General features: G+C 35.2%; 1 protein-coding gene across 1 annotated transcript; it reads right to left on the bottom strand.

Moving 5' to 3' along the window:
- On the bottom strand, positions 1 to 25,742 carry LOC102805578 (QRFP-like peptide receptor). Its single transcript, XM_085504078.1, has 3 exons — positions 25,321 to 25,742; positions 3,656 to 3,779; positions 1 to 409 (listed from the first exon to the last, which is right to left on the bottom strand). The coding sequence occupies exons 1-3, from the start codon at positions 25,740 to 25,742 to the stop codon at positions 2 to 4; spliced, it is 954 nt and encodes a 317-aa protein (XP_085360204.1). The 3' UTR covers position 1.
- Positions 25,743 to 25,879: the final 137 nt, after the last annotated feature.

Genomic DNA, 25,879 nt, shown 5'->3' on the forward strand with positions numbered 1-25,879 from the left:
TTTATTTGCGTATCAGCAAATTATAAACAAAACATACCTGTTTCCTGTCGTCGGTGGCGTCAGTTTTACGTTTTTTCTTTTTCTTCTTCTTTTGCTCTAGTTCCACCAGCTCATACCCACTCATAGGATCGGTGACTGTGACGGTGACATTGCCATTCGGCTCCTGATTATTGAGAGGAATGCGCTTTTCATTTCTTGCCGTTTGGTTCTGCATCTTGCGTGCCTTCTTTGTGCTTTTCCAGAGTTCATAGATGATCCTGGTGTAGCAGAAGGTCATCACGAACAGTGGTAACAGGTACATGCCAAGAAGTAGATACAGTGAATAAACTTTACTCCAAGCCTCGTTTGGCCAGTCTGTATGACAGGTATAGTATCGACCATAATTTGGAAAGTCATAAGAAAACAGTTTCTGTAACAAAACACAACATAGAACACAATATTTAATAATTTCACCTGAAATTTTCCATTCTGCACATAATGGGTCCGATATTCTTAAACGATCTAATACAAGAATATAATGTTTCAACCAAGTTCTTGGTTTCGGAATAAACTTGAGGCGTTTTTTGTGTTACTATAGAATAGAATAGAATAGAATAGAATAGATTTATTTCGCCAGAAAAAAGAGACAATTGTACAGGGAACTTTATCTGAATGAATATTAAATATATATATTATTCCTGGTGGGGATCAGAGAGGTAGTTCTAGCAGAACTAATCTAGTCCCTGGCCCCAAAACCATACTCAACTGTTAAAATATACGTTGTTGTGAATAGTGATACACAAACAAAATTATATTGTTAAGTTAAAAATAAATAAATAAATACATAATTAAGTAAGTAAAGAGACTGCAAACTCTCATAAATAAATAATAATGAAGAAAACAAAAATAGATGGTGGTCTACACTATAGACATATACCGGTTAAGACAGGGTGCATGTAGCGGTTATTATTACAAAAAGAAACATACATGATTGAAATTGTGTGAGTTTGTAGATATGAGTGAGTGTGTGGAATGCCGAGTTGATGGGAGAGAGGTGCTGCAGTATGAGCGTAAATATCGGGAAAGGTAATAAGGCAAACAGTCATTTTTATAGTAAGTTTATAAGTTAGATTTTTCTGTTGCCCCAGATTACATGACAATGCGTGGCAAAATTTAGGAATTATACAATAAAAGAAGAATTGATTATAGTATTAGATTATAGTATAAAGAAAATATATCTCCTTGTTCTATTTGGGATTTCTAATTTAGAAGATTGACACTCCCTAATGATGTTTAAATTGTCCACTAATTGCACAGGTTACTATTCTGAAGTGGTTTTTGATGGCAAAAATGCTTGGTATTTTTGATTTTCTGGTATAAATTTGCATCGTTTGCGAAAGCCTGATGTAGAAGCTGTGGTGAAATCAACTATGTCATTTATATAAATTGAAATATGATTAGGCCAAGAACTAATTCTTGTAGGACCGCGCATTTTATTGTTTTATAAGGAAATTAAACATTGACGATTTGAGAGATAATTCTGTAGTGTAGTGGCAGAGCCCCTGATACCGTAGTGGTTTAACTTTCGTAAAAAACATCACGATTCATAGTGCTGAATGCCTCCCTAAGGTCGACGACATTACCAAAGGTTATAAATCCATTGTTCAGGTTTCTGCCATATCAGTCACCAGGTCGGACATGTATAGTTTTGTGCTTTTTATTTTATGAAATTGATGTATATGATTTTGATAAAAAAAATGTAATGAGTTGTTTGTGGACAAAATATTCATATATTTTAGTGAACATGGGCAATATTGAGATGGGGCAATAATTACAACATCCGTATCGCTTATTTTTTGGGCATAATTCTGGCAGTTTCTAGGATGTCTGAGAGAATGTCTTATCTAGGAGAACAGCAAAATGTTGACATTCAATGTGAAAGTTTTGCAATCCCAAAATTTAGAATTTTAAAACTCTGATCCTTGATGAAAACATAATTAGCTAGTCCAAGGTCATTGTCTCATCCTAGTTGTACAATGAAACATGACATATATAGACAAATTACTATAGAGAATAGAATAAATTTGTCTAAAATGCAAAAAATCAAAAATAAAACATATTTGCCCAATTGATTTAGAGTCGTGTGTTTTCATCAAATTAACTCATTTGGTAAAAGATGAAAGGAAATAGAATACACATGACTGCGGCAATAATTCGCAGTATTGGGACAACGCACTATACAAATTTACTCAGCACTTTGCAAGAAATTAGAAAATGTTTAACATTCGATAGTTTAGATATCTTTTTAATCATTAATTCGGCAAAGAAAATCGTTTTATTTTTGACAGTAATTCTCACATCAAATATTGCTATTCTACAACAATAACGAGTACGCGCCTTGAACTGTGAGCACTGTGCTTCCCGTCGCTCTTTTACAGGTCTCGATCGCTACATTCCGTGTTCGTCCTCTTTCCCGTTGTGTCAGTTTCATTATTGTTGTGCTGGTGCAGTTGCACATAATAAAGAGGTCGTTCGCGACTAATACGAGTGATATTGTATGGGACTGCACACACAACAAACGCGCTCTAGATATGTCAATATACTGCTTCTCGCAATACCACACGTTATCTTCGATATTAGCCGCTAATAATCTCTAAATGTGTATTAAATGCTAGCAACGAACGACATGCTTTGTCAGTTTTTGTTTAAATTTGGTACATACGTTTTAGAATACATGTTCATGTCAATTTGTTTCATAATCAGACCAAAGATGGCAGGCTGGCAGCCATCTTTTTTATATAAAGTTGTATCTTGATCATGCGTTGTTGGGTTGTGTTCAAATTTGGTAGTTACATCATACATGTATACATCGAATCCAAATGGCCGACTGGCAGCCTCCTTGTTTTTTGAAATTGTATCTTTATTTTTTCTACAAATTCATTTTGTGATTTGATTTAAAATGGCCGTCTGGCGTGTGGGGATAATAAAAACAAATAATAAATGAATATATGACTGATACTTGTTGCAAATAAATTCATGAATGACAAGAATTCTACCTGAGATGCATATTAATTCATACAACTGATTACGACTATGGATGTGAATAAACTTTAACTGACACTTCAAGTTGTATCTTCTCAAACATACATCTGTTAGTCACTTGGTACACGTTCATGTTTGACTTTCCTTCGTTTTCATTAAATTAAAGTGCTTTAATTTCACAAAGTTGTTAGAAAGTATCATTGGGTAAGGCCGTAATAATATGAGAAAGTGTTTTTTTTTTATAGATTTCTTGGTTACTTAATGGGTTGTTCGAGGCCAAGTGATAGGACAGTTAGCTAATGTTACCTTTGTATGAGCATAGTCATGGTCAGGATAACAATGCAGTACGTTTTACTCACTCATTTAATATTCCCTTGTGCATATATACAATCAATACCAAACGAGGTATTTAAACTTTACATCGTCATTGGTGTTTTTTTTTTATGACTGCAAATTTTCCTTATTTGCAAATATCTTAACGACGACTAACTGGTACTGATATTTCATGAGACGCACGGGAAGCCACAAGCTGAGGTTGTTGTCGAACATCACACACAGGGGGAATGAATTGCAATAAGTGATTAGAAATAATATAGTGTAACGTAACCAAATAAAAAGTATTTTGACGACAAACCTTAAAGTAGAGAGGCGGGAAACTGTATATGATGGCGAGCAGCCAGACGGCAATAACTATCTTACGTGATTTTCCCTTCGTAATAACGGATTTTGCCAGCAGCGGATGGATGATGACAAAGTATCTGAAATAAAGAGAATAATTGTGTTTCAGCAATAGGATCGGTTTCCCATGTAAACTATGTACACTTCCATGTTTCCATTGTGTTTCTGATTACACTGTTTGCAACTTCACAACTTGTATATGGCACCTATTCTCCATTATAAGAAAAGAAACCTGACATCCAGATGAATCTTATGTCCAAATCCTCCTCTCAGGGTTTACCTTGTGTAATATAAGGCACAAGTTCATCTGTCAAGTGAAGATATTTGTTTAAAGTTGATTACGATGTCTCCATCATAGCGCAAATACACAACTCAATTGTTAACCCTACAACTAGTATTTCATGCTATATAATATGGGCTTTGCATATGAACTAAAGGTATACAGAGAATATTTGTTCGAATATTTTTAGAAAACTATTATAGCAACACCTACACAGAAAGTTACCGTCAAAGTCAACGGCCGAACTGGTACGTCATGCCCAGAATACTATGAATGTGTTTGGAAATTGGAGCTGCTTATTATAATATTCAAATGAAGGGAGAACACATCGTCTCTCTGCCAAGCTGCACATATAAACTCTCACATTCTAGCTGCAAGTATATACATTGCAAGTTGCGTGTTCACACGGACAGAATGTTGTTTAAATGGGGACATACTTTGAAATAGTAAATTATATTAAAGAACGGAAGCACAGCTAATGTATGTATGACTTTATTCAGTATCGAGACACTGTTAGGTAACTCAAAGTTTATCATTGACACCTATAATCGGCTGTACACGAAGCATAATTTTCACAATAATATTTAATGTGTTCACGTCACTGATAAATCATTCAGTTAAAACGTGTCAGGGAATTAGTTAATAGTTTATTCGATTAATGGATTAATTATTGAATATTTTAAATAATTTATGTTCCGATGAAAGCCGTTCACGAGTTGGACGTTATACCTATAACGACGTCCAATTCACTGACAATAGAGTGTAAGATTGTTTTCAACGATACACTGGAAATCGATGATTCGATTGTGCATCTGTGGGCAAATCGTAATACATTACAAATGTTTTTTTTTATCATTTGTCTAAGTTTCATCAAGTGTTTGCATCATGTTAACAGAAACCAGGTTTCTTTTATTTCTTTAACCCTTTTATTTGCGATTCTAAGAACGATAATAACAAGATATTGCTCTGTTTTATTTTTTGTAATTGACTTTATTATTAACCTCTAATTGAGCCAATTGTATTGATTTTTTTGCTACAATATAAAATCTACTTCGCGTTGTGGTAAGTGTGTAATCACAATGAAAGATAATGAACGTAACACATGTCCGAGAGGCAAGGAAAAGAATATTGGTCAGTTCAATATTATTACTAGTATACCATATACTCTTTCACATTATTACTACTCTCTAGTGTTCAAGCAGTCAGCAACATGCTTGATTTGAACCACCAGTCTTCGCAACAACGAGCTTTGTGGATGTACGGTCAGAATGATATCTACATGAATCAGGTTCGTATTGTCTGATCATTTGACCCATTCAGTGTGCGTATTACAATACCGCTAACGATCTTGTTCACCTTCCTTACTGTAGTGTGTTTGTGTTTTTTCTCCTAGTGTTAAATTGAATATATCGGATAGATATAAATGATGATAATTGCTTTTGTTGTTATTGTTGTTGTTGTTGTTAAGCTCACTCGACTTATTCTTTTCCAAACGTCGTTGTATATAATACACAGTACAATAAAGAATCTTGGCCCGGTTCGGCTCATGCGTGTATCGTGTATGTAACGAGAAATTGATTTTGACTGAACATTACCACGAGTGTATTAGATAACTATAACAGACGTGTTAGCAGACATTGCACATAATGAAAAGTCGAACACTGACAAGGCTTCAAAATCAATCTCAGTGTAATGACTCACTCGGATCGCATGATTAAACCATAGACCCTCTAAAAGAGGGTCTATGATTAAACTCATCTTAAACAATTCCGTGATTAATTAGTTTGTTAATATTGTATAACCATATGGAAATTTTTAAGGTAGCAGAATAATTTTTTGGGCACTTTTCACATGTTTTTTTTTGAAAATCACACGAATAGCTCCCTAAGGCATGATACATACATTGGTGTTTTTATTTTATTGAAAAAAAAATATCTTGTACAAGTAAACTGATTTTTTTCTTGTGTGCAAACAAATGGCCAAGTTTTTGTTTATCCAGTGTACACCAAACTAGTGCATCTCATTAATATGCATGGTTTGAAAGGTGTTTGACCATGGGGTTACTTTCTTAGTCCAGAAGTAATGCAGTTGCATTGGGAGGGGGCTCCCTTTTATAAAATATGGTTGCAAACAATAAAATACAGCCATCTGTGGTGGCTAGGCATTGCAGGAAAATTCTGATAACAGGCCACAAACTACATGTAAAGGTTGATCAATGATGATAATATGCTTGGACCTGGTTTATATAATCCATTTTTCAGAGGATTTTTCACCAAGTAGGCATACTTGCATGCTTAGGTTTTTCTAAATTCGTAAATTATGTTACATGTAATAAATCTGTCTGATAAATACTTAGTTGTTTTATCTAATGTGCTCATGCGAACAAAATGCACGGCAACGAAATAGTAGCGCGCCCCCCCCCCCCCGGGCCGACGTCTTGACATCGGATAGTGGGCCAGTGTTTCACGCAAGGCAAGGGTTGACTTTTTCGTACGACTTCGGTAAAAAATAAAAGTATCATCTAAAATCTAGGTAGTTTTTATAGATGATAAGAGTGAGTCCGGTTACAATTAAATTTTGAAGAGATTCATCTACAAGTATAAGACCCGAGGTTACTGCGACGGTAAAACTCTGTTTTGCGGGATTTGATTTTAAATAGCACAGGAAATGCTACATGCCGGCATACATCACTGGGTCACATTTTACAATTATTCTATTCACACCAATTAAAAAACAGGGCAGCTTCCTTCATTAATGTGTAAAATATGCAAAGAAGGAGAGGGTTATCAGTAATTGTTTAGTTTAGTTTGTCATTCACTAATTATGAACGAGATAGTAAGCACGCGAAAATTTCCAAGAAAAAGAAAGCGAGGAAGAAAGAAGAAAAACGTCAAAAGAATGATCACTCCTGTCAAAAAAGATGTTGAAAGAGACGATGCTGGGTTCGTACAGAACGGATTTCCCCGTCGAAACCAGTGTCAGCCATGAAGTGGGCGAAGAAAGTTTTACCGTGATACTGAGCGTACGATGAATCAGACTTCGATATAGTGGGTGATACTCCTGTTCAAAACGTTCGAGAGATGTCTGTATCTCGCAGGAAAATATTGTTACCTTCTGACGTAGAAGAAGAAAGTGAGAGTGAATGTCACGGCCGATCGTTTGAAGACGGCGAGATTCGACTCGTTGACATGTCGCTGTTGAATGGCGCCCTAGAAAAAAAGATTTGTCAATTTTGCAAAGTAGGCAATATCTCAATAGTGAATTTCTTTGCACGCAAGGAGATTGTATTCGATCGAAACTGAGCCAGCCTAGCTTCCCGTCGTCCCGAAAATGGGAGCAGTTTTCGAAATAAATAGAAAAACTGCCATTGGAATGCGAGCAATTGGAAAGGAACGGCGCGCTCTGGTGAAACTGTCAAGCTATTAGGGGTTACCTCAACCAGTAACGGGTCCGCCCTTTCGCCAGTATGTACGAGCTGCCTCCAGGAGACTTCGAAACTCGTGGCATGCTTGAACTAATAAGTTTACAAACACAACGGCCTAAAAATAAATACACTGTGTTTGCAAACACTTCAACTGCCAAGTTTAGTGTCTGTATTGTTTGTTACTCGCAAACAGAACCGCCCACTTTGCATAATCCAAGCTTTAATGAATGACGTCACCGTTCGTTATCAGCACAGACCGTCACAAAACTTCATAGCGTGAAAGAAAACGGCCAAAAAACAAAGTTTTTCACAGATATAAATGTCGGTTCATGATTTTTCTCGATAACAACTTTCAAAGCATTTCATTTACAATTAGCCCATGTAAATTTTGCTGCTAAAACGGGAGTTAACGTTGATTGAAGTTTGAAATCATAAAAGTGCCGATTTCTCGGTGTTCGGTTTTTGGCAATTACCGTTTATCTAATTTTAAATGGCGTTTCAGTGAATAGCGCTACGATATCGCCGTTTAGCTTTTCTTACTCTTGGATATGTTGGCTTCATATCCGTATTTACATATTTGCAAAATTCTATTGCGTTTTTTCACAAACCTCGCGCAAACCACCAGTATACTCTAACTTTAACACCAAAAAACGTGCTTGAAATTTGTGATTTTCGGAAAGAAAAAAAAAACTTAATGCAAACAATAGAAATACGGATTTAAACTTCATGACCTTTGCTTCAAAACAGTGTAAAGTTTTTGATCGCATGAATGACTGTAGAGATGACAATTAACATTTTATTCACGTTAGTTAAATTATCAGCCCCGCTGATTTTCAGAGTCACGTGACGCTAAAACAAACACAATGTTCACAAAATATTAATAATAAGAAAATACAAGTCAAGAGCTTTCCAAACATATATAGATTGTATGGTTTCTTGTAAAATTTATTCCGATTATAGGTGTTTACATTTTTCATGCAAAAAAACTATCCTGCTACCGGCGAGACAAATGCCTACATTCCAGGTGCCGAGATTATTTCATGTCGATAATATACGTTTAATTACATTACAAAGTACCGTGTAAACGTAGCCTTATTGTCCTTATTCTCACAGCTGTTACGTCACTCCATGCAAGTAATTGGTGCTGTATAAAACTTATTAAAGTTTATTTATTACACAGCAACGTCGTGATATCGAGTCGTATTTACAAATGATCTTTGTATTTAGTCCTTAAACAATGAATTAAAATACCAAGATCTACTGTGAGACAAATACATTTGATTTCGCAGCAGATTTCGTGATTTTCCTTAGAACTTAGATGTTCTGTTAAGTACTGTGTGCAACATGAATGGAACACAGTCACGTGCACTCTTGGTCAGAGTTCATGAACACGTTATAGTTGGAAACCGTAATATTTCCATGCGCTCAATTAGTCTAAATTTATATGTTAAATATGTTATTTTGTTTGTTATGATTGCTTATGTGTAATAATTAATTTTAGAAACGAGTTTGCTGATTGGGTATGCCTGTGGGATTAATGTAATATATGGGTGAAAGTAACAGTCCAGGTGTGATTCGGTTGTATTTTCAACCGCCACAGACTGCCGTGTTTTCTTTTTGTTTACTCTCAGTCGACCGTGGAACGCCAGCTAGACCATGCCAAGTTCACACAAAATGTGTCGATCAGTGAAACCTTCGTAGTGATAACTAATAAATAGTTCAGGCAGCAAACGTGTTCCTTATTCGCCAAGTCATATTATAATGTTGAAGGGACTGCACGTTTCATATATATATATACTAATATCTAATAAGTCATTATTTGTAATGGCCTTGGTGACACTTGAGTATAGTAAAACCGTTCCCCGCACACCAATAATACGGTTACGGTTATAGTGGAGTTACTGCATTAAATATTATGACCATCCTTATGAAGTTTATGTATTACGTAACAGCCCATTTTTATGATACCGCGGCGTTCAGCCAAACTGTTCCATCATGCGTATACTTCGGAGCAAAACCGAACGTTTTCGCTATTGCTCACGTTTCTTTGCTAATTGCTCATGCGACTCATAATTCTTTATGACAGACTAGTTCGAATGAAATTGAGGTAATTATTGGGATGATTAAAATGTAACAAATTACATTATCAGAAACATTCATGTATATAAATTAAAGGAAGTTTACTTGCGCTTGATAAATGGATTTAAGGAAAACAATCTACTATAATGCCAATGCTGATTGATATTTAGAAATTGTAATTATTTTCAGATGCCAGGGCAGATTACATGTGTGTAGGTCAGTGAGTTGAATTACATCATATTGGGTAGGCGTGGCAACACCAAATACCGCTAAGTAATGAAGATATTAGTTATTTTCTCCCAGTGTTTATTGTATTTTTGTTCATTATGAATAAAATGGATGTTTTTAGATCAGGAAAAGGGACATGGACACTAATGAATGACCTTGTACAATAGTTCTCATAGCGATTGGAAATAGCAAACGTTTTCAACTGGTTTAATGACTCCTTTCAAGTTTGTCTATTGAACAACCGTAAAACCAACAGATGTTATCGCGTACCACATTGTCGGGGTAGTCAGTCCGTAGACAACAACTTCCAAATGTTGAATATTCTGAGTAATGTATGGTATCGTGATTTTCATCTTAAGTAAGTTATCACAAGGCACTGCCATATGCATAGCCTTTATCAGATCTGCGGATAAAGTCATAGACAAAATGTATGTAAACATAATTTTGAATATTGATCCTACAACTATTTGATTGGATTCGTCCTGTTCCAGTCTGTTCATCAACATTTATTTGTCGACTTCCTGTTTGATAAACTCGCACTCTCAGTTTATGTATGTTCAATTAGACGCTGGATAAAGCTTGCTTATGCAGCGACCATTGCAATTATATAAACAAAATATCACATTCGTCAGTTGTCATAATTGTTTTCACAGGAGCGGGAAAAATAACTTGTGTTTTGTTTTCGGTGTTATGTTGCCATTTGTCGTCGTAATAAATGTGTTTTAATTATAGTTTAAAAATATACACAAAGTTGACTGAACCAGATATCGCAGTGATAAAGCCAATACTATTTGTTTGTAATGCGATTCCGTTGATAAAGGGTGACTCTACTTTCTACTTAATTAATGAAAAAGAAATAAAAGAACCAGAAATACATCTTTTTTAAGCTCAACCGTTGAAGAACTGTCATACGTTGTTTATAATAGCGACGGTGTTCGTGGAATCACAACCATTATCTTTAGTGCGTGATTTAAAAGGTGTACATTTGAACAGCCGTACTCCATCGACTCGGTTTTTTTTTCAAGATAAATACTTGGGCCATTAATAGGCTAAAAATGCCAATTGATTGACGTTTTGACATGTCATGGATTGTGTAATTGTCATAATATATATTTCGTTCATATATATTCATTGTGTAAATAATATGGACGAGATTGAAATTATATAAATGACATATTCGACCCCACACATGTGGTCGCTCTATCTGGTACTTTGAATTACTAGACGGCAAAATATTCACGTCTACGAACAGTTGGTCTAAGAATTCGCTCAGTACAAATCTACATGCTTGCAACGTTCTGCTAAGTGCCTAGTTACGACGTCCGATACAACACCTGGATGTATCTGATATCAAATCATCAATGCCCGCATATGTGACCCTGGTGACCATGCTGAAAATGGGCATATACAGAAATTTTGCCTTTTTGTGGAAAAAACTTCCTAAAATTTTTTTTTTTAATGAAAAAAATCGCACCCACCCAATTTGCCTTATTGTGTGACTTAACGTATTCATCGTGTTTCCGACACACTGTTCGTGTTTCTGGTGACTAACTCTTTTGAAATATTCACATAACAATACAAATCTTTGATTTACTTACTGAGTCGTAGTGTAATTATTAAATACATATTTGGGAATCTATCTTAGCTATTTTTCGATAAAGTGCTTCGATGACATAATGCGACAAAAATATATTCCATGAATATATTCTTAAATTAGTATCTGTTCTTGTTAAACAATTTTATTTCTGAGTAAGGATGACCTACTGCTACAATTCAATTACCAGTGTCTTACAAACGCTTGGGGGTATCTGAACCGAGGGTATGTCTATATATGGTTTATTTGTATTACACTAGCTCATAAATGCTGTATCACTGGGAATTGCCAACATGTTATCTCGTATGCAAGTCACTTGACATGTACGTGATAGTTTTTTGATAAAATGCATTCCAAGCTGACAAATACTCCGATAACAGAACGTGGGAGTTTGTATAACATTAACGTGTGTATGCGCGTCTCTCATTTATAAAGAACGCACGCCCAATGGTACGTTTATACTCATCGCTTCGGAGTTATATCACGGTTGCCGTCATGAATGTGTACATCAACAGTCATTCTAAAATGATCTAGTGGACGAATATATCTAACTAAAAACAACATACAATGCCATATTCAAAACGTTTTATTGCATCAGAAGACCCTCGCTCCATCTTCAAAGACCCGTTAACCTGTTATCATCTAAATCCATAATGCCAAACAATTACGCCAGATATCCATGAAAATGTATTTCACCCAATTACCATTTTTATTCTTCTGGATCCATATGGTGACAACAATCATATGTAGTTATGAGAGGGGCAATGTTATGAGAGGGGCAATGTTCGAGAGGGGCAATGTTCGAGAGGGGCAATGTTCGAGAGGGGCAATGTTCATTTTCGTATCTTTTTGGGGCAGTTTTCCTACAAACAAAATTTTGTACTGAGAACAAACGTAAAGTTATCATAATTAAATCAATATTTATGCGATACTTTTTTGAAAAATACCGTAATAATTTTTCGCCGCTATTGTTTCAGGTCGAATGCCCGTGATCTACCTCAAATTGTAAAACACATTGATTGTCAGATAACAGGGAATTTGTCGATTCGGGTCAAAGGTCACACTGATCATAATTAGTATGCATGGCATAGCTGTGAATAGAATTTATTTGTTGAAATTGACTTTCTAATTAGAATACTTATTATAGTTATTACTATTATTATAGTAAATGTTGTGTTTGTTTGTCTGACTGAAAGTGATATCACGCTCAGTTATGGACACACAGGTACAAAAGAAGAAGTGTTTAATGTTACAACCGTATAACCGAATGGTATTCAAGTGACATGTGAACACATTGTCTGAGTGAATGTTTTAAACCATGTCGTAAAGTGTATATTCCGTCAAGCTTCTGCTGTGATAGATTTATGACACAACCGCCTCGTTCCCACGTACACAATGACGTCAGAGTCAAGTATGATAAGAGGATGATGAATTTCGTCACCATGTGCAGCCAGACACTTGTAACGTGGGTGTTCAAATTCAGTCCATGTGAGATAAGGGAATCGTTAATGTGTTGCTACCATCACAATTAACTGAAGTACCATACTTAAAACGGAAAAGCGATAAAACATGTCGACGGTAATTATTTTGTTTTCTTGTCGCCCCAATAATAATCTCGAAGGCCATAAATTTAAGATAGTGCGTCGTAACTAAACGCGAGGGAAAATGTTAGTGATCCCAGACACCTCGTTAATGAAAGTATATGCGTATCAGTGGCTTTCTGTTCATCATTCGTAAAAGGAAGATGACATTGCTATTGGATGTTGTATCGTTTGTGTCATGTACTGCCATAACCGCAAATGCGAGACAAATAATCATACATTGTAGTTTCGAACAGCACGACAAATGCAGGTGCCTTTAGTGTTAAATTTTAGATTTCACAGAAATTAAATGGAAGAATGTAACTAGTGATTCTTTGGAACGTTATAATTGTTTTAAAATACTGATATATGAATGTATTAAAGTAGACCTACGTGCTGTATAAACAAAGTTTTATGAAATGAATAGTTCACTATCGCTGTACGGTTTTTGTTAATAAATCAGTTAATAAACTCACACTTTTTATGGTAATGTCAATATTCAGATTTATTATGTATATTTGAAATTGTTAACACGCTTGATAGACATCTGATTGTTGAAGGACGACAGTCGTGTTCGATATTGGACTCATAAAAACGTACACAGCGCTATTTCCTTCAGATAAAATTCAAAGACGTGCTGCGCGACGGCCACTGACCTTCAATAATTCTTTATTTATTTATAAAGTTTTTCATCATAAAACATTCAATATTGATTCCTATATATCATTTACGTCGGTGTTTTTGTGGATATCACGAAGTTTAAGCTTACCTCGTTTGTTATGGTTAATCATTTTATGGCACGTTTTAAGCATATCGGTAACTGATATTCATAGACTTGATAAATGACAAGTTAGCAAGATCAGCTTCAAAATGCCGTGAATCTACATACGAATGCAATGGTGTTATCCAAGGAGACATCTAAAGGATCTGTCGTTTTTGTAATAATCAGTATTATTTAATTTATTTTCATAAAGTTGTTTTTCAGAAATATATATGGAGTAACAGAGATTGTTATGCGATCAATACAAGAAAACAAGAAAAAGATTAGCTTTATATGTTGTCACACAAGATCCTGTCAGAATCGGAAATGTTAATATTTGCTCTCATATTTTAAGGTTTTCTATACAGTTTCGATTTCATAATTATTTTGCCGTTATCCTTTTATAAATTCAATGGTGAGTATTTTAAAACTGTCTCTCAATGCAACTATTTCCTTTCATGAAATAAAATTCTATCAATCAAAGTTATTGTTGTATTAAATTTGTATTTTTTAAATTGCAAAAAATCTGAAAGAATGTATAAGAGCATGACACAGTCATAAGAATAAATCATATATTACTATTTTTCTATAGAATTCATATGAAGGAAATTCCTATAATATTTTGAAACAAAAATATATGACTCCTTTCATTTCAGAAATCTCTACATAATAATTTATTACAGTATTTTGATTCAAAGTCGTATATAATTAATTCTAATTGGGTTTTGTGTCAAAAACATTACAGAAATTGTTTGTAAGGGACTATGAAAAGGTCAGTAAATATTTCACTACTCGTGCATGAGGTAATGGTAATGCTTGTATGTCTGCCTAATAGTACGTCACAAAGCTATGTTTGAATTGCTGGTCAGTGAATTCACGCGAATGAACTAATACGACAGCAGCCATTGCAATTTCACTGTGATTTCAATGTACACACGACATGTTTGTTTTTTCTCTCGAGTTGTGTTTAAAAATTAACACTGAATTAAAGTGCTTGCAAAACTTTATTGTAGTTTATATGTCTGCGCACAAAATAAATATTTTAATCCAAAACAAACATGAGTTTTTAAGTTGATGTTTACTATAGTCTTTTATAGCATTTCACAGCGAGGCGCCTCATTAGTTCTCATTCGTATGCAAGTACTCCCCTGGTGACGTCACTAGGGAACATTGCTGCACAGCCTAAAAATGGTAGTAGACGGCGACGCGGTCACAAGTATGTGACAGTAAAATTATTATTAAATTTGAGGCAATGCTTTGGTTGTAACCTTGCATCTGTAAACACGAAACAATTGTAAGATTGATAGACCTCCAGCTAGCAAATAATGAACACATTCACGATTTTGTAACCGGGAAAATTACAAACATTTTCTCCATATGCAATCGATCTTCAAATATTCTATTAATTCCCATACAACAGAAACAAATGAATAGATTTAAAACTACGAGTTTTAGTGTAGTATCTTACACGGTACTTGTTGATATATACAACTTTTTAAAAATGATATTGTTTTAGTGTTTATTAAAGATATTTTTTCATTGTTGTCTATAAAATTTGCTGTTAGTGTCATAGAACAACAGAATGGCAAGAAAAAATGCCTAAACTATTACTAAAATAATTAAGTTAGCCATATTATCAAGCAAATCTGACGATACATATCCGACGATATCGGATACATGTTCGTTTTATACATCATTCAAAAAATGTTCCATTGAATTTTGAGATATTGTTTATGAAGATTTGGAAATTTACTAATAATTCAAAGTTCCAATCGAAGAAACGAATTGTTTCAATTATAATTTAATTTAGCGCAAATCACAAATCAACTTAATTATTTATTGTGAATTATTACCCAATGAACAGTTAATGGTTTGTGATTACAGCCTAGTTATTGCATTCCATTCTGGTGACCGCTGTTCAAACGTGTAGGTCATAAACACATGCATCATATATGCAAAATAAAATCCTTTAGTCCCCGTTTTCAAATTAATGGGACTACGATAATCTGATAATTCTGGATTAACTGCCATGCAAGGGCATATATGGTGCACATGCCCAGTGGGCTCACCTACCGGAACTCGTTACTGCTACCATTAGCCAATCACTGCACGAAACCTGGATACTTCCGCTATGCGCTTCGGGCGAAAATATCACCGAGCAGATGTTATGAGTGTAATTAATGACGTCAGTCCACTTTGAGCTTTTAACCGAATTTCAAATTTAATCATCGATCATCGCTATTGATCATTCAAATTACTCGTTTTTCTCTTAAACTAACACAAAACGAGCAATTTGTAACACCGAGCCCAATAAGGAAGTAATTGGATGAAATGTAATATCGGTTGACAAGGGGTTTCTATTTCTCTTATTGAAGACGTATTTTTACAAAAAAAAATGTAGTGACGTGTGATAGGTTGTCCAGTCGTTATGGTGAAACTGACTTAGGTTGCGCTGTGATATGGAATATTATGATAGAATGGAAGCATGGGGGTAAAATTTGAATTAATAAAGATGGCATTTTAAAAAGTTGTTTCATTTGAAATGATTTTAAAGTCTTAACTTTTTCGTTGAAGTAATTGCATTTAGCTATGCGTTACGATTTTTCAAGTATTATAAACATTTTATAATGAATTTTATATCGTATTTTAATAAAATCATATTTTTTGTAAAGGCAGTCGTATTGCAAAACAAGATTATCTCGTTATACAATGACAACGGGAACGTTGTTAAAATCCATACTTAGATTATTACACGAGTGTGAATACGGTGAAGATTCGCCGCGGATCCTGTTTCCGCTCAAATTCCATGTAAGCTCATAATAATGCTTACGGGTTAAAATATACAGAACACGTTTCAATAATTAACATACAAAATCCGCTAGAACCAATCTGTAAAAGATGCATCACATGAAACAAACACATGGATTACAACTGTATAATGCAGGTACGAAAACCTCGTACCCTGAAGTGAAGTACGTGCACTTTCTGTACACGACGTACTTATATTCTCTGGTATTGTGTCATCATTATTGTAAATATCAAGTAACTGAATATAATTCGAAGCAAGCTGCATATATTATAATGGTATAAGTAGATTTCTTTGTGCCTGTACAACTAAATAATGAGGCAGCTTATTATCATAGAACGAGAATGCTTGAAATACCCTTATCATGTTATATGAGTATGTACAATGTATTCCTGAGAGGAAGTTTGAAGGCAGACATTGATGAGTATTAAAGGATGGTGGTTGCCGCATCGTATCGTGTTCGAGGTGTGGGTCCCATACGACGTATACAACGCGTGTAAATTATTCACACGAAATTTTACATGCGCTGTACAACAGGATGAGAGGAATATTAATATAGAAAATGAAAATCGAGATTGTTTTGTAAAAATATACTTAGGTGTTCAGCTCTTTGTTACCCATGGTCTGAAGGTACATTCTTATTTATCTTTTTGATTTGCATTATGTAGTTAATATACCAATACATCATATTACTCTATAGATAGTGTTTTCATTGAGATTATCTAAGAACTAGGAATAGTGTTTGATTTGTATTCGCACTTTGGTATTTCGTATTTTGGTACTTACCGGATAAATACCAATGCGTGTGTATGTTTTAAATATATGTTGAATGAGTAATTTGTAATGCGCCACCGCGTACAATATTTTTTTTTCAATTATTTGAAATCTGGTTTCATATTCAAAAGTATTCCTGGTATTGAGGAGGGCATGCTATCTATGTCTATGTAATTTACTTGTCATAGATATAAAGCGTAAGACAATCACCGTGTGTTCAGTGACGTGTGGACGATATTGATGTGTGATTTTATGTCTCTGTAAGTGCCAACCAGTGCGTAGCTGTATGATATGTATCCAAGTATAAAAGACCCTGGCCCGGGGGATTAACCCGCCATGGAGTCTCGACTTAGTTCACTATGCTTCGTTGAATTTGAATATCCCCCAATCGCAATGCACCCAGTGCATACATGAGCTTATTATTCAGGGAAATTGATATGAAACTGGATATATTTGTTGAACATAATCAATTAATTATTTATAGAATATCGTACGTAGGAGAGACAACATACATTGATGCGTGAATATTTATGTCAGTCAATTACTCCACAAAATAATCGAAAAAAGCGATAAGGTACTGCACATTCGAATAACGTTAATACGTGGAGCAGCAATAACCGTAAACACTACCTATAACGTGTATATGTAAGTTGTACTAGTTTATTTTGAAAATAGCGATGCCCATGTCATAGAAAAATTGATTAGCATAGTTGACTTTCAAAATCAATTGATCTACAGAAATTATATACCCGCACAAAATGATCGAACTTCCGATTGATTACTCATCCACAATAAATCAATTTTATGGAGTCCAGTTTATATATATAAATTAAAAAAAAGAACTATGACGTCATATGGCCTTGATAAACATACTTACAAAAACAATTTTGTAGTACTTAAATATTAATGATGGCGAACGATCCACGCGTTTATGCTTGGCTAGCAAAGCGAAAGTTTAAAAGAATGTCGTTTTCTAAGCATATTCAACGAATAATTTACGTGAACTTTGAACCCAGACCCCATATCTATATGTTGACCTTATACTGCCATTAAATTCAATCATTGTAAATAAATTTGTAAAAATGTTAACTTATCTGTTATTAATAATTTTTTTTTTCATCAACAATCTTCCCCTAAGTGGAATAGGTCGTACAAATATACTCATGTTTTTGGTTTTGTACTTTAGATACACTGTTACTCTCATTCAGTCTCGCACGGCAATTTAAAATATGTATAAGAGTTTCTCGTGTGAGTGGGTTATTTGCTCTTATACAGCGTTTATTACGTGAGGAGGTTTCAGTAAAACTCATTGTAATTCTTAGTTCGTGTTGCATATGATTACATAGTTTCGTACATTAATGATCTCCGTTTATGTTAAACTGTAAATACCAATTCAAATAAAGAAATATCATCATCATTTCATTTCGTTATCAGTGACATACATATAGCGGCGATACGTGACATATTAGACAGTTGAATCTAATATGTCTGCATTTAGATGAATTCAAGATTCTTAAGACTGTGTACACACAATGCGATGGCCATTAAATTACGTTCGTGTTATGTGTAGATTTATAACTTACACTAGTGAGTTATGTGATGTATATTCTGATGGCAGCATCAACCAAACGTGCAATGCAGCATTCAGTTCAAAATAAAGTGATTATTTTCTGCTATCAACCAACTCAGTAGTATCATTCACTGGTTGCCAAGAAAATCTTATATTATCATTTCAGACATCTGTCACGTATCATAATTTCTCCTATTCTCATAACTAATACTTGCGTACTCGGTATAATGAGCCTTCATTACTAAGAATTCTCCGTAATGTAAGTGCGCTAATTATTCTTTTCGCTGTTGGTTTTAAAAGTATCCAATTTTTTAAAAATTATTGTTAATGTCACGCTTAACTAGATTTGGGATAACTATATGAGATGACGTCATATGCTGCAAATACATATCACTTGTGCACAGACAAAGATGAGTTTGGGAACTTGTTTTACTTTGTAGATTAGTATTTACGGGTGTCATCATGTTATGATATCATGTGACCCTGTCATGTGTGCAAGATAGTGGTCCTCCTTGGTTACAACTCATACACCGTCAGTATAATAAACCTCAGTATATTAGCATATCTAATAGTTATGTGGATTCACGGCATGATCGATGATAAGGTGTACGTTATAATATAATCAACAACCATGACCGTCTATTATTACATTCATTTAAATGTTTCCAATTGGCCAGCACTTTCATTTTCGTTAACATATTGTAAATGCTAAGGCGTCAAAAAGGTGACTATCAAAAGTCACAGCCGATAAAATATTATCTGCAAAGCTCTGTTGTGAAACTGGTGGCCCGGGTATGCCGACACTGGGCGGTAGCTAGAGTCAACGTCAACGAGATATATGACAATGCTTGGCTTCGTAGTATCTAAATATTTTAGGGTTAGAGTATGTCATATGTCGACACTAATTCAAACGGACTAACTATTCAATTGTCGAACTGCATTGATTTTGCTACGATCCATAATCCATTCATTAAAAGAATTCAAAATAAATTACTCACAAGGGCTTAAACAACGCAGTACACAAGGCAGGAAAAGCATAGACTTCAATACGTACAGTAATGGAGTGATATCAGAGAGCCTCTAATTTACATGTGCCAACCACCGTATATTGATCTGAGTCATAATCTGTAAGAAACCTGTAGGTAATACTATTCTTACAAGTGACAGTGGCGCCATCTGATGTAATCTTTATCATATTATCGTGTTTAATTACAAGTTACTTATATCTGCAAAGTACGCTTTTGTAGATAATGTATCTTTAAACTTCTGCCTGTATAGTACATGTATACCCTGACATAAATGAACAGAGAAATGTATACCTTAAGTTTTCAATTGCTGGATAGATAATTAGGTAATAGGGTGACTGTGTTACATTGGCAGTCGATCCGCCAGGCCTAATGCACGTAATAAGATTCCGGTCCGGCAATTTTACTAGTGATCCCAGAAGTCTAGATTTCAGCCTTCGGTCATATCCATTGTAATGAGCGGTCATTTACAAGTTTGTTTTCGTACCGTCCACACTACCTGTCAGCATCGTCTGCTACAACACTGATTCAGCAGAGTCTATATAAAGTAGTTTCTAGTGGAAACATATGTACATGGGGAGAAACCCTTGCCAACAAAAGACGTAGTAAGTTATCGCAATGAGTAAAAATGAAAGCCATAATGAAACATAAGTTCTGAGCTGATGGATGGTGACAGAAAGCGATGATACACCATACTTTTACAATACTAGAAGGATGTCGTTAGAATTATTTAGTGAAAATAATGACACAAGTTCTCTAAAGTTACAGCGTTGAACACATTTACCGATGTATTGGCAGTAATGTACATCGGTGCAACCATGCACAGAGTTGAAAGAATTCACCGCACATCGCGTATTCATAGTACGACTATCAGACACCCTGTCATTCCATATCAAACAACTACATGCAGAAACGAGAAAGTATGTATACTTTGAACGAAATATATATTGCAAAAACGGAGGGTCAAGTATGTCTTCTTCATTTATCAAAAAAGAACAAGGTTTAGACCAAACTCGAGTTGTGCTTTCTTTATTCTACATATCTGCTGTCACGTGATGTGGAAGAATATCTGCACCTTAGCTGATGTTGTTGAGCGTACTACATTAGCTGAAATGGTTTTCTTTATAAAAATATAATAAAGTTGACATCATAACTACCACCTGTTGATTATTCTAAATAGTTTGAAAACACTAGCATAAATGATGCAATAAATAATTGTTCTGACACGGTCAGAGGAACTACAATTATAATTTATCGAAGGTGCAATACCAATAATAGTGATTTATCCAAAACAATCAATCACTGACAGCTTGATATTTGCCCATTATCCCCGCTTTGTGAATTTTGATCATAGTCTAAGTAAATTGGGGGAGATGTATAACAACTAATGGTTTTACTGTCAGCCGTTTCAAGCTATTGGAACAGAGGGGAGTATGGCAAACTTATTGCAATTTAGCAAAAATGGCAAACGCCGCAATGAACGTTTACCCGGGGCCAACGGAAATGAAATTCTGGTAATCGATACTTAAGTAAGCTTCCGTCCATAGATTGAAATCTACAGAGTCAACAATATCCGTGCTCGCTAGTCTACCCTGCTGTTTTAGTAGACTTATCGTAAACATAAAACCACATTTAATTTTGAAGATTGTTGGTGCTTGGGTGAAATAAGACTTGGTTCGAAAGTGCTGCCAACAATGGATCTTATTCTAATGATTTAATGCACGTGCGCTATATGAATCCCGTGGTACTTATAAAATATGTCAAATATTTGGAATATTTAAAGGTTGGGGAAGTCAACCCTATCCATCCCATTGGCGCTGTGTGAAACGGCTAAACGCCAACCTAATCTGGCATATAAGGTTGATTGATTGTAATTAAGTTTTCAACTATTTTCTGAAACATAAAAGTGATGCAATGATACATGTCACATATATGTACACCCGGTGCCTCTAAAGCCTTCTTTCCAAATATGCATATTTCTAATAATGCATCAACGTCACTATAAATGTACCCTTAATCCACAGTAGCGTGATACGTCATAAATAATAACAAAAACAGTATTCAATGTCTCTGTATGCTTGTACTTTATTCACAAATATACGTAAGGTACTGTTTTATCACTGTTCTCTTGAAAGGTAAACTGATGAAAACATTTTAATCAACATTAGGTCAGAAATAGTCAATAAATGTAATCTGTTCGATTATTCAGAAGAACATAATTGTACTCATCACATGGGATTTAATATGTATTTTTTATATACAACAAGTAACTCATTCGAATAAACTCGTAGCAATGCGCCATTAAATAGTAATGGAATTGGTAATGACTGCCTCGCTTGGTGTTAACTTACGCACCACGTTCGGGTCGTATATTGCAACATTGTAGTAACCATGAGTCAACCACGAACAGCAACATAAATATTTTAGTGAATACATAACCATCCGCGGTTTAGCAATATTGGATAGAGACATTTTCAGTTGCGTGTCATCGCATTTGTCCCCATCATTTATTGGTTCTTAAAAAACGTTGAGTAACTGAAATACAAATCGTGTTTATATTTTGCAGATATGAGCAATTACTAAAACAACCGGAACTTGTTTAATTTAGAGCGGCACAGTCGTCACATCGCGTCCTATTCGATATGGGTCCCATGTTACGTATACAACGCGAGTGGAATAAAAGATATTAGAAAGCGCGCTGCGTGAAGACAATGGCGCTTTAGTCAAGATTGTGACCTGTAGTATTTGGAACTTGATATATCGATTGCTTCCGGTTACATTTAAAATTATAATGTTATAAATATTGACATTCACTCGTACTTTACCAAGACTTAATAATTAACGTGATGTAAAAATATAACGCAAAAGAGCAGGTGTGTAGAAAAATGACTTACCATAAAACAAATTCTTTTCTTCAATTACTTAAAAAAAAGCAAGTGTTTTGTATTTTCTTGACTACTACTTAGCTGTGTCACCAGGGAGGAGTTATTACGTTAGAATGGTAAATTATGTGCGTTATCGGACAGGAAACACCTGAGATTGCGGTGTTCATTTTATCTGTTGAGAATCCAAAGTGAGACCAACCTTTCAAAGTGATGACACATTCAACCGTTTGCACAATATAAAGAATTTCCATTTTAAGATTAATCCTTACGCCAACACCCAATGTGACGCCGTGCAAGCTATGTTATTGTACGTGCGCGTACATATGTAACAATACGTAATAAAGTGCATGGTTCCGTATCTTGGACAACCTAATGTACCATAGCATGGGTTGAAGTCCCATATCAGCAAATGTAGTATGATTTGGACGAATAAGTTGAGACCCGTGTAGGCAAAAGTATAATATGTGACAATATCCTCATGTACTTTATTGCATACTGATAAGTTACACACGTATACATGCTTGTATTCAGGTCGTGTAAAGCGGTTGTAAGACTTTGTTTGTTGTTGGGGAGAAGCGATTGGTAATAAACCAGAAACAAATTATGGCAGGGATAAAATGACTAAATTTGTAACAGTTTCTCAGAATGGGTTCCATGGGAGCATGAAGGAAATAGAGTTCAAAAAGGTGAAATTGGAATTCATGCAATAAACTCCATATTTGAGAAATCATCCTGATTATCAGATGTTTCATTCATTACATCTGCAATAATGAAATACGATGTATACCGATTATAAAATACAACGTGGCAAGGGCTTTCTTTGGTCTGTTGATCTGAGTAATTAAAAAATATATATATATAATTTGCTTAATAAGTACTTCATTTATCAAGTGAAGTAAAATTTTATGAATATTCCTTAATTAATAAAGTGCCTGTGATCAACTGAACTGAGTAATAAACCACTCGTAGCATAACGTATACGCACACGCGCTTTAGGTTGTACACTATTAAAATGGTTTACACAATGCAACAAGAAAACAGATTTAGATTGTTCTCTACAGCATTGTCGCCTGTAACTAGTTGTATATATTATCAGAATACCTCAAAGTATGCACGAAGACAATACGATGGAAGTATCGACCGACGCGCAGCGAATTATTTTTTGTGGAGTCCGGTCAAACCCTGGTGGCAGCCATGTCTGTTTTTACTATCAGAGGACGCTTACGCGCGTAATCATTCCATATTTGGAATTCGCATTTCCTAATGTAGTAGGATGAAAATACCCCGTGAAATACCGCAAAATTACGACACGCTGTAACTTATGGCGTTACGGTGACAGATGTATGTATAATAATAATATTTATTGTCATGTCAACAATTCACACTAATCTATCAACGATAATTTGCTCAGTATTCTATCTTAAAATACACACATTGTCACTTTTGAATTATAGAATTCTGTGGCATTAAAACTAAATAACGCTTCAATATTGCACTTTACATCTATTTGATTGTAATGTTAAATGCAAATTTGAACGCTGCCCTCTGTTAATAGCACCCGGAGAATGAAGTATGTTAATGTTTTACGTGTAATACGAGCAATCACATGGGAGCATACGACGGAATCCCTTGTTATGTTTGAAAGACAGATGAGTTAATTAACACAGGAAAGGCACTTGTTAAATTGCGGTCGCATCGAAGTAGCGCCCCACGGGTACGAAGGCCATGATAAGAAAATAACGTGAATATATGCCGACAGTACAGTATATATTGACCCGTCAATTGTGCCTAATCTTAGATGCCCTTGGCGAGAGCACAGAGACGATGTGTTAATGATTCAACGAAAACAGACACCCCAGGATACGTTACCAGTTCAAACAGTTGTAGGTAGACCAGGAGTGATTTACACTGGTGACAGATGAGTTGCATATAAGCATACATTTGTATTCTAGGTAAACTGAAACTGACTTGTTACAATTCTGCTTCATCCAAGCATGCAATAATTGTAGGCCATCACATGTCTTCAACTAACAATCCGCTATGGGGTGAGGGCGTCATCTCCGTTCGTTCCCGCTAACACAATGTTTATCAGTTACCGGTGATCGCAATTAACGGTCAAATTAAATACTCTTTGCGTCTATATGCATTTAGCATTGTGAATATAAACCGGATTTAAGCTAAGTAATCCGACATTGTGCGAGATGATAATGAAAGTAACTATTACAACACATTTGCGTGCTGTGGGATGTCATTCGCTATTCATTACAACCCCCGAACACAATGTAGATTTGATGAACGTGGTCGAAAAGTTCCATGCTGTGATATGTATTCAAACCCGTAGGAAATTGACATTGAGTATTTGTTCATTCATGAAAAGTGAGCGTGTACAGATCTGGCTTTGATTGTATTGTACAAATGATGGAAATTGACATGCAACGGTTACAACTGTCATATGACAAATGAATTGTACGGTCACATGCGGAATTCAAGCTCATAATTTGATTCGAAAAAGTTGATTTCAATTTTCCATAATTAAAAGCAATTTTTGACAGTCACAAACTTAAATTAGAATACTGATATCCCACCATCAACATTTCAAAAACAAGAAAATCTTACCTTTCGGCACTCATGGCTGTCAACATGAATATCGAACATGAACTTGAGAGCAGGGTCAGATATGGTAACAACTTACACATGAGTTCGCCGAGTTCCCATCTCGGCTGGAAATACGTTGCCATTTGAACAGGTATAACAATTACGACGATAATCAAGTCCGCCGCAGCAAGACTCGCTATAAATGTGTTTGTGACGTTCTGCAATCGACGACAACGTTGTATGGAGAAAATGACGAGAACGTTACCAATGAGACCCACCACAAAAGTGATGCCATAAACTAAGGCGGTTGGTAGCCACACTTCTAATGGAGCAGAGACCGGGGAGAATTGTTCCAACGTGTCGTTAGCTACGGTACCGTTACCCTGTGGTGTGAACATCAGTGATTCCGTCGGAGCCTCCGATGACCGATCGTAGGATTCCATTCTCACTGTATACGTCGTTGCAATATGAAACACACGGAAAGATGGATATTCATTCACAGGTTCTGCTTTCGTATTGATGCGATCTTTGCTCAATAGAGCGGCAAGGTTCTATCGAAACTGAACAAGAAGATGTCACA

This window comes from Saccoglossus kowalevskii, chromosome 9, assembly GCF_978046115.1.
Source record: "Saccoglossus kowalevskii chromosome 9, keSacKowa6.1, whole genome shotgun sequence".
Taxonomy (NCBI): domain Eukaryota; kingdom Metazoa; phylum Hemichordata; class Enteropneusta; family Harrimaniidae; genus Saccoglossus; species Saccoglossus kowalevskii.